The sequence below is a fragment of the Protopterus annectens genome, chromosome 1.part0, assembly GCF_019279795.1.
Source record: "Protopterus annectens isolate FY-2018-M chromosome 1.part0, PAN1.0, whole genome shotgun sequence".
NCBI classification, from domain to species: Eukaryota; Metazoa; Chordata; order Ceratodontiformes; family Protopteridae; genus Protopterus; species Protopterus annectens.
Window position 1 is genome coordinate 1,618,914,883 of NC_056725.1, and position 11,668 is coordinate 1,618,926,550.

The window sequence follows — 11,668 nt, forward strand, 5'->3', positions numbered from 1 at the left end:
TTTATACCCTTTTATTTTGCATATGAATAATCCAAAGATGAGAAGAAGAAGGATAAATTGGGACATTTACATTTTTACCCCATCTGTGAGGTCTCAGATCCTCTCCAAGTTGAAGGACTTCATTTCAATTCTTGCCCTACCCAAAGTACAATCTAGTAGTAGTAGTTGTATGTGGCTTACCTCATTCAGAGCATCACCAATGGTCCTGGTTTAAGGAATGGCTTCGGCCTAATGCATGTCCTTGCTGTTAACAGGCATATATATACTGCTTCAGGTAGAACAGCACTAGTGTCTTGCATAGTGCATTTTTTCCTTCTGGTTTCTGGGGGCTAATGCCTAAATTTAACTATCAAGGCATCTCATGTGTTTTGCCTTCTACCATGCTGCATTGTTTTACTATTTATTTGTATTTAAATTTATTAGCCTGTTAAGTGTACAGCCTTCAGATTCTTTTCAGCCATGACCTTAACTAACTTGGAAAGAACAATATGGGTCAGACATGCAGTATACAGTCAAGATTTATACAGTACAGTTAAGATTCAGAAGCACATGCAAATGGTAACATGACTTTTTTACTGTAGCAGTTATTTTATTTATTTATTTTTTATTTATTTACATTTTATGGACTGGATTAACCCTGCAAGGGAGAACCTATTTTCAGAAGGGACCTAGGGAACATACAAATGTAATTTACATAGGGAAAGACAAATACAACACAAGAAAATCAAGGTACATACAAATGCAATTTATATAGATTAAGACAAGTACAACACAAGAAAACCAAGGTAAACAATGCAAACATAGCACGTATGGCACTGGCAGAGTAAATCTGATAACACTGAAATACTAGTAGCTGAAATCAGATGGAGAAAGGCTGCATAATAAGGAGAATTGGTAAAGGATTATGTCTTTAGTGTTAGGTAAAGGGGAAAGTCTGGAATAAGAAAAGCACATTTGTGGAAATGTGTGGTATAGTCTGATGGTCAGGTCATAGCAGTGTTTGTAAAGGTAAGGTTTACAGTGTAGAGAGAGATATTTATATTTAAATACACATTTTTTGCACATTTGCAAACCTATTAGTGTGTACAATATTTGCAAACATTAGAATAGCTGCAATTTGTAAACTCTGGAAAAGTCTGATGATATCAATTAAAGTTTTCAGTGATACATTTAGCACTAAAATGACTAATTTGCTGGAATAAACAAGAAGGGGTGATTACTTGTCATGGTATCATTCAAGCAGATGTACTTTTAATATTCTAAAAGCTGTGTCTTCCTTTGTTTCCAGAACATTTCATTTTCAAATTTGTTGGGAGATACTTCCCCACCTTGCAGAAGCAATCATGGTAAAACCCTTTTCAGTTAAGATTAGTCTTTGGTTATCTTTGTAGATGAATTCCAGTTTGGTATTATAGATCACAATTTGTGCTTTTTTATTTGACATTTATATTTTAAAGGTGGGCAGTGCTTTGTGCACAAGATAATAACCCGATTGCCACTTTTCAGCTTTGCTTGTCATCCATGATACCTACCTACCTCGTTTATTAATTCATTGTATGTTAACTGGGTACTGGTTAATCTCTTGAACATTTTAAGTCATAGTATGGCCTTGCACATTCAAAGCTAACAAATAACAGCGAAAGATATAACAAGGGTACACTGATATTCACTTATATAGAACTGTTTAACAATGTACCAGCCAGATACATCCCTTTATCCCACAACACCCAAAGTACTAAAAAGTACTCAAACAGCCATAGTACACATGTCAATTTAGTTATTACCTGATTAGCTGAGCTAGCAAAAGCATTTAGCATTTCACAAGGAATAGTGTTAAAGGCTTATTAGTGTGTGTTCTCTTAGGTACAACAGAATTATACTTTAGGATGAATATAGACTATAATTACTGTTTAGGTTGTTTTTAATCCATTAATGTAAACTACTTACTAAGGAAAAAAAATGCAATTGAATGATTATATATATAATGCCTGTTATCTTAGGTGCAACAGAATTATACTTTAGTAGGAATATAGACTCTTAAGTTCTATACTTAATGATTAGGTTGTTTTTAATCCATCAATGTAGGAAAAACATGCACTTGAATGATTTTATATTACTTCAGCGGCATTCAAGAAAATGTTTAGCAAGCATTGTTACAGTTACAGTTGCTGATGTCTCTTACACCTTCTAGAATAATGATTTTTAAAATCCTAATATTATATTGTGCTACTTATTTAATGGCAGTGAATAACAATGCTGGCAAGTTAGTTTAATAGTATGCAGTATATGATGAACAATGTACAGCGATAGTTCTGCTCAAAGACAATATGCCGTAGATAGCCCCTCGGTGTACTTTAACTGCTAAACCTTTTCTATTTTTTTTAGGTATGTCAACATGTAATTGACACTGGTGTATTTCCTTGTTGTAAACAGATGAGCTATTCATGGGAAAGGAATGCATGGATTCCAAGTACTATTCAATATTAGTGCTAATATTATCTTTTCAGACTCTTTTGATGATGTTTATGAAATTTTAATGAATACTTTTTGTGATATCATTCTGGGGTATGGCCACACAGAAGTGACTGAACAACAGGAAAAAATAAAGCAACAACAGCAATGGAAAGCATATCAGCTTTTGACTGATAATACTGTGCGGTATATATGGTTTATATGGTTATAAGCCTGAAAACTGCACTTGACTTTCATAGAGTTGACTTATATTCATAATGTTGGACTTTGTGTAATTTATACATAACTAAACTAACAGGTTGCACCTGAAAAATAGTTCTGTATAACATATTCTATGACTGTGTACAAAGAAAAAAGGTTGTAAAAAGAATTTCATGTTAGATGAGTAAAGTTAAAAAATGTTTACTAAGATAGGCCCTTCTGTGTCCTACAGCACTACAGTTGTTATCACTTCCTCTGCGTAAAGCGAGGTAGCTGTTTTCTTTACTATCTCTGTAATATATCTCAACCAAAGTACTCAGTACATGACTGCTCTGTATTTGCATTTACTGTACCTATTCCGAATGGTTTAACTGATTTTACATCCTGATGTTAATTTTTATGCCCTGATTTCTTCTGCAAACTGTCAGATTTAAACAGCTTTGTATCATTTTAGTATAATCTTTCCTTGGGTACTTCATTCTGTCTTCTGCTCATTCATGTTTGCTGAATCCACCTTCTTTCGTTACTGCTTTTTCTAATAGATCTATCAAGGGGTCATTTCCTTATTTTCAAATTATTTTCCTGCTTCCTGTAAATTGTATTACAAATAATCAAATAACATTTTTCCATTGCTTCTCAGTTTTTACTTCCTAAGATATTCCTGCAAGATAGGAGTTATCTAAGAAGGCCTGTGCCTGTGTACGATGCATGCACGTGTACACTGGGATAGTTAGGGTTAACATACTGATTTGATATGGCATGTTTATCCTCTTTTTATATGTTTCTCGCTTTTCAATGAGGGCACCACAATGATACCCCTTGAATGTTAGTGCATTTGCTTTGAAGTTCAATACAGTTAATTAAACTGAAAAAAAATTCATCACTTAAACTGTTAAGATTTCTCGTCGCATATAATTGATATTGTCTATATTGTTGCACACAGATGAAAATAATTCCAGTCATACATATTCTCATTCATCCCAGGATATCCAGGATTGGAATTTTCACAGTCCTCCATAGCAGACATGGGAACACAGTTAGCTGTAAAACATATTTACCTTCCTGCATTATAACAACTTTTATGCAGGCTGGATACTGGAGTTAAATATCTCAACTTCAGACTATTAGAAAACATAGCACTTAGCTTTAAATTTCATTGCAGATAGTTAGAAAGAGGAATACTTGGTTATTTTTCAGGTTACAAGGTCCTCAGATGCTGGACTCCATAGAGCTGCTAACAAGGAAACTGCGCATATGCTTAATGTAAAAATTTCATAATCTAAGCAAAATTAAAACGGTCTATTTTTATGAAGTAAAATCAGTAAAGGTATAAGGAGCAATATTAAATTGGAGAAAATAAAATCATAGTATTATACATAAATCATAGCAGGCAAAATACATGATTGTAACTGGTTTGGTAGCTTAATCATTTAGCAATAGATGCGTCCTGCCCAAGCACTGTTGTAGCTTATATCTGATTTTTCTGTTAAATGCAAAAATCACCACAGGGAAAAATGTAGAATAACACATTGAAAAGAAATTGCGGATAATGAAAGCAACATTAGAACTTGTATTAGACATAATTTGGTAAAACCAAACTATGGTGCCTATACCAAAAAACAGTGCATACATGATAACTAATAATATGACAATTTTTGCAGCTTGACCTTCTGCAGTACTTTCCAGACTTCGATCAGAACTTCTTATCCCTTTCACTTTTTGTCTATGAGTGTACAAAACAAATAAAATGTGGACACTAAAAAAACTCATCACAAGAACACACAAGAGATCACGGGAAAATACTAAATATCCTATTATATCTATTATAAGTTTGTTTGGTAAAAAATTAATACAGTAGCCTAAGGCTATTGTATTTTCTGTATTACTAATATTTTTGTTAGCAGATGAATAAAGTATTAAGTCAGTGCTGAACACCATACTTGTAAAACAGAAGAAAATTATTATAATTGCAATGTATTTTTGCATTTTGGCTTTTAATTGTAGCCATTTTATATTTGTTGAACCTATGCTCAAACATTGAAAATAACTCAAAAAGCATGTCAGACAGAGAGCATGTCCTCTAAAACTTATATGTAGAAAGGGAATTATTTTGCAAACAATGTCATCAAATATTTTTCTTACTCCAAATACGTAAAGAGTTTCAGGAATACTCCTTGCAAGTAAAGCAATAAGATTCGCCCATGCTAGGTTTAATAGAATGATTTCCACTGTTGTAATTTTGTGGTCTTGGTAAGCAATCTGTGAGAAACAAATAGTAATAATTAGGTTGCCACAAATTCCAATTAGAGTCATGAAGAAAAACAAAATCCCTTCAATGAATTCATAAGAGACCATTTTTTTTCTGTATAGATTAATGGAGGCATAGTAGTATCCAAAATATTAGACCTGAAAAATAGAAAAAGAATAGTTAGCAATTAACTTTTTAGTTTTAAAATGTTATACATTAAATGGGTAACATAAGACATAAAGTAGCAGTATAATGTTCAGACATGGTTTATTTGATAGGATAATATTTTTTTATAGGTTTAAGAATATTATTTGTAAATCTTAGCTCAAAAGTACAATTATGTCACTCTAATGCTTCAGAGAAGTTCTATAAACATATAGAAAATAGTCATTCACAAGACAAATAAGAAAACCATATCAGATTTACATTAAATGTGAGCATGTTCTTTAGGTTCATGGGTTCATTTAGAATAGATGGGGTCAATAACAAACACTCACAACCTAACTATCTTGTAACATGTATATTTTTATGTTGTATTTTCTTAACTGAAAGCATTAGCCAATTTCCTATGGTTAAGACCCTTTTATTGCCCCTTATTTATTGACTTTTCCTCCTTTTTGATAGGACCCTAAGTCACCATTGTACAGAAAAGATCGGAATTTTATGTTATGTCCAATCCACAAGCTCCTCTGAAGAACATGAACATTTAATAATCCAAATTTTCGCCATGTGCACACAAGTGAATGTTTGAGATTATTGCTGCCTGTTAAATATATAGCATTCCTCCAATATCACTGTGGACTCCTACTGGATGCTTCAGAAGTGATTTATCTCCCCCTCTCCCCTATTGAGAAAGATGAGCAATCCATCAAATAATCCACATCTTACCCTATCCACAGATGTCCCTGGGCTGAAACCATGTTCCTGCCTCCATAAATATCATTGTTTTAGCTTCAAAAAGAAATGTTAACATTTTTTAATAATAAAATGAAAAATCTGGATTAGGAAACCCACTGTCTGCAATATAATAAAATCTTCTAATCAGTTTAAATGTGCAAGTTTTTTTTTTCATAAAAGTGATAGAATTTAAAAAACATGCAGCATTACTGGAGTAACTGTCTCTTAAACTTGTTGTATACCTGCTTGCATCTTTCTCTTCCAGATGTAAATGTAATGGTCAATACATTGCAACAGAAAATTAGATTAAGACAGTGAGCACTGCTTTAGACTGTGCATGTCAATTTTTATAGTACTTGGTTATGCAATGTGTGTACCTATAGTGGCAGATGCATAAATTATAATAATATTTATCTAAATGTTGGGAATATTTCTGAGATACTTCAGAACTAATCATTAGGCATAGTTCATACAGAAGACTATTAAAATGACATCAAAAAACTTGAAAATACATGCCTTTTTTAAAGCTGTTACTGTCAATGATTTCTCAAAAATTGTAACATGCCATGCTGAGAGTGAAAACTGTGATTGTGAAGAAACAGATATAGACCTTTAAAAAACAAGTGGTAAGGGTAGTTTCCTAGCCATTCCCTTTAGTGATATTAGTAAGAATGTACTTTTACACTGTTTGTTAAAATGTTGATTAATCCAATATGATACTTGCAAACATTAAGTAGAATGGATAGTCCTATTAAACAGTCACAGCTAAAGACTTTTAAATTAACTGAACAAGGGTCATCATCCGTAAAAGAACTGTATGTGTTTGGGGAAAGTCCACTACCATACAAGCAAAGCGTGTTTTTGAATACACAGCTAATGACCTAAGTTTATGACGTTTGCTAGGGCTCATGGATAATTTGAATGAGAAGCCACTAACAGTAATTTCTATCTATTTATTTAAAATTGCTTAGCCAGTACTGTGAACTTATACATAGCTCTCAACCTTTTAGCACAAGAAATTTGGACAAAACCTAAAATATTTAGAGGACAAAGGCCCCAAAATAGGGACAGATTTTAAATATTATTCCTAGAAATTTAGAAAGCTGATAGAATAGTAGGATTTGTGTTAGTATACATTTTCTGAAAGATGATGTTTGAAACTGAAGTGTACATCATTATTTACTGACTTCAATCCTCTGTGATTTGCCAAAAAACACACACATTTTTTGTGGAACAGACCAAAAATATAAGGCAAAAATCTGGACATTCTGCAGAAATCTGGATAGTAGAGAGGTATGAATTGATACCAAAGGGGCTAGTTTCAGCAATGAGATGAGCCACAAAGTATTTTGTAGACTTTATTATTGTTGTAAACTAAATACATTAATCACAAAGCTCACAAATTAAATTAAAATCAGTACACATTTTTCAAAAATATATGCAGCATTTTAACAAAATATACTAAATGACATGAGTGATAAAATATTATGAAGTACTTAACTTGCTTCTATACTGCCAAGGTGAAGAACTGTTAAATTAAACCCTTATATTTTACAAGATGGGAAAAGAAATGTCATGAGCTTCAGTATTATGTCCTGCATTTGTAGAAATAGATGTTGACTATAGGGTATCTTACTGAGTTCATAAGAATCCAGTCAGGTAACCCATTTCAACATATGTAAGGTGCTGTAAAGCACACTGTTAATCTTATTCGGAATGCTAATGTTTGTTTGTTTGTTTGTTTTTTAGCATAGACAGTCTGTTTTGAAGAACAAATCACTTTGGATTTCATTCTTTTATGATCAGTTAAGAATTATCATCTCACATATTGACTAAGCCAAATGCATGTATGGTTAGTTGTATGAAGGGAGGGTTACATTTTATGAATTTTACCTAAAGGAAAAAAGAGAAGTAATCCTTATACCAGCATTTTTTTTTCAGTCTACCTGCTAATTCTTGCAACTGGATATTCAGCCTTTCAGTCTGAAAAACCCTCCATGTAGTCAATTTCCAATTAATTTAAGAAGGTTCTGTACAAGCCATTGTTTAGCAACATCTTTGAATATCACATTTATTACAAGTTACATTGGCCTTAGTGCTTAGCAGTTCACCCTGGCCCTGTCAAAACAGGCAATCTGTTGTTAATGCAAGAACTCCATACACCATGATTATGTCCCCCAATAACCTTTTCCACTTTAGGGCATATCTTAACAGAATGTTACAGATAAGCCTTTAGTTTCTACAGAAGTTCCAGGTCTGCAGTGAAGCTCCAGGTCATATTATGTCCCCTTTAACTGAATTATACAGCTTTCATCTAATAAACCAGAAATGTCTCAATGAAAAAACATAGAAATAGGTTTTATGTAACCATTCCTCTGAATCCACTGGGGCACAAAATCCCTACTTGCAACTGTCTTTCACACCTATTAATAACAATTCAAAATATGTCAGTACCCCTTTTACATACAAATATTTTAAATGAAGAATGGAAGGACAGAACAACAGAAAGAAGTGGCTAGAAACAGAAAAATAAGAAAAAAAAGAGCAAAGAGAGGGTGGATTTAGTAACTGGCATAAAGGTCAACAAAAGATGGAAGAATCTTAGCAAGTGAAACAAAAGATGCTGTGGCGCAACAAAATCAATGCCAAAGTTTTGACTAAAGGGTGACTAATGTAGTCAGCAAGTGGGGAGGAATGGATTCATGGTGGTCTGTTTGTAGGCACCAGAGACTTGTGAGAGGAGACAGATGAAGTGGGAGCAGATGGAATGAAAGAAGCAACAGAGAGGTATCAGGAAAGGGGATGTGGGCAGCATTTTCACAAGTGTTACCTTCTGCCATCAGCCAGCATATTAAAGAAGAGGAAATGAGAGTACAATGACCGGATGTGACAGTGGAGAAAGAGGCCTGGAACTGGTAAATGGATGGAGGAAGACCTAGAAAAACAGCTGTTTTTTAGGAGCAGGCTTGTTATTGGCAAAGAAAGGACATAGGTAGTTTGAGCTTCCCAAGGAATGGACCTGTGAAGGAAGATGGAAGGGGTGTCATGGATGAAAAAGAGAGAGATAGGTACTGAGGCACTAGGCAAAGGGAGAAAAACTGACCCAAGACAGAGAATAAGGATAAAGTAGTTTGGCACAAGATTGTGGGGGTGGGGCAGACCTCAAACAGAGCATAGAAATAAGCAAAGGTAAATGAGGACAAGACCGGGTAGTATTTCTATAAAATGCAAGAGGCCTGTGATGGAATATGGAGGAAATGAAAGCAGTGATACAGGAAGGGAGGTTGGAAAATGAAAGTATAACAGAAAGACAGGTCAGCGAAAAAACACATTAAATACAGAGGTGTCAGACTCCAGGCTGATTAGGAATGATACACTGGGGAGGGAGGAAGGTAGCAATCTACACAAGCGATGCCTTTAATTGTAAGGTGAGAAAAAAGAGAGGAGGAATACCAGCAATTAAAGAAGGTAGCAAGGACCCTGGTGGTAAAGGAGGGATTATTTTGTATTAGTACAATACATCATCCAATGTATGTACAAAGGCAGGTTGAATGAGTTTGCAGGAAGAAGCTGGTCTTACTCATGACTGACCTGAATGAATTAGCCAGCAACAGACTGACAGATCCTAAGCACAGTGACAGGGGGTCCTGGGATCACCGGGTTTATATATGTATATGTGTATATATATATATATATATATATATATATATATATATATATATATATATATATATATATATATGAGGTGAGAGAGAGAGAGAGAGAGAGAAAGAGATGCATATACACACGCATGCATGCACACAAACACACAAAGACAAACATAAATACATGCACAAACACACACACACACACACACACACATACATATCTATATCTGTAGCTATATCTATATAAAATACATAGGGACAGGGTGTTATATCAACTGTCATCACCCCTTTCAAAATGCGTGCCACTCTCCTGCCTTCATAAAAAGTCATACCACCTAGTGGAATTAGTCCATCTCTTCACTAGACAGGCTGGACATCCACTTTTCCTCTTGCCTTCTTCCTGTCTTACCTATATTTACATTATAAAATAGTCTTTTACTTTTCTGCACATATGACCAAACCACCAACGACTGGTCTCATTGACCTTTTTTGCAAACAGAGCTAATCTTTCTTCAACGCTTAAACTCTGATGTTTTCCTTTCTTTGCTCATACACACACACACACACACACACACACACACACACACACACACACACACACACACACACACACACATATGTGTGTGCAAAGAATGGAAGACATCAAAGACCCACATAGTCCAACAGAGTTCTATACAACTATATATAATTATTTTAAGTCAAAAAGATGTAAAAGCAAAGAAAAGCAAATTTAAAGCTTGGGAAAGGCACTCCTTTTTATAGCAAACAACTGACTCACACAAAGAGCAAGTCCACTAAAACCATTTAAACAAAAATTTAAAATACAACAAAAACATTTAAAAAATTACATAAATGTGTTTAAAATGTACCAAAACCACAAATAAAATCATATTTCTATACAAAAAAATCAAAAATATGAAAGAGACAAAAAAATGATTAAACATGCAATACCCACAGACAAATGCAAAAAAAACCTCATCTTATCAGCTTCAGTTGAATACAATGTGACCTACGACACATGGTAACTATATAATTATATATAATGTATATATTACATGTGTGTGTGTGTGTGTGTGTGTGTGTGTGTGTGTGTGTGTGTGTGTGTGTGTGTGTGTGTGTGTCTGTGTGTGTGGATCTACTTTGAATGAATCCACCGAAAGCTACTTACCTGAGCTTAATCCACCCAAGCACCTCTTCAACAAGCGAATGGACTGCCAAATTCCTTGCTATCTGTTACTGATTGTGGCATTGCTCACTGCGCAAAAGCATCCTGGCAGTGCTGGAAGGTCATGCATCTCGACAACAACATGCATATACCCATCTCCTGCAGGCTAGAATTGTGAGGTCCACATACTCATACAATATTGCTGTCAGATTTGAAAAAAAAAGTTAAGTAATTCTTAGAAAAGAAAGCAAGCTACCACTGCAGTATGTGACTCATTTAGCAAAGGTGATAAATCTAATTTTTGGAATTCACAGCAAAATATTCACAATCTTATATAAATCACAGGAGCACATGAGAGTCGGGGGGGGTGAATTTCCTAGGTTTGTTAATACTCCTATGTGAGCAGAAAATCTCTGATAATGCTGTCAGCATAGAATTTCTAGTTAAAGACACTTTTGAAACTTGGTTAGCCAAATATACCATTTTTATTGGTTAGCTGTTTTTTAATGCAGTTTTATAAAATTAGTTATATGTACTATGAGTATTTTAAATATACTGCATACAGTAAAGTCACCAATTTTTAAATGGGATATACTAAACAAAAAAATGTTGGGCACTCATCTAGCAGTGTCATGCAAAGGGTTAAGGCTATGTGCTACTACCAAATTCCCTCCCGAAATCCTCAGTTTGAATTCTTATTGCCTGCTGTAGAACTCTGAGCAAATCATGTGTCCCATCAGTATTCCAAGACTAACAATGGAGCTTAGCTGGCTTACTTAAAAAAACAGTTTACCTGCAGGTTACCGAGTTTACATTTCCTGAGTGTCAGGTGCCTGGGTCACAGAATGACAAGGATCAAATCATCATCGACTGTCTTTACATAAAAAAATCGTTGCCATTGCAGTTTCTGTGTATGTGCAGGAAGTGTGCCTTTGTTTTGGGAGATGTTTTCCTTTTTTTGTTTGTGCAACTGTTTGGGGTGTAGGAGGTATTACCTCTTGAAAGGAGATAGAGGATGCTTGTCATCCTGAAAAAACA

General features: G+C 34.4%; 1 protein-coding gene across 1 annotated transcript; it reads right to left on the reverse strand.

The window, feature by feature from the left end:
* Window positions 1-3,834: 3,834 nt before the first annotated feature.
* Window positions 3,835-10,826, reverse strand: LOC122801804 (olfactory receptor class A-like protein 1). Its single transcript, XM_044071416.1, has 2 exons — window positions 10,634-10,826; window positions 3,835-5,079 (listed from the first exon to the last, which is right to left on the reverse strand). Exon 2 carries the CDS (start codon window positions 5,026-5,028, stop codon window positions 4,096-4,098), a length of 933 nt encoding a protein of 310 aa, XP_043927351.1. The 5' UTR covers window positions 5,029-5,079; window positions 10,634-10,826; the 3' UTR covers window positions 3,835-4,095.
* Window positions 10,827-11,668: the final 842 nt, after the last annotated feature.

Excerpts from the sequence above, each read along its gene's own strand:
- LOC122801804 (XM_044071416.1), bottom strand. The coding sequence starts at position 5,028 with ATGGTCTCTTATGAATTCATTGAAGGGATTTTGTTTTTCTTCATGACT.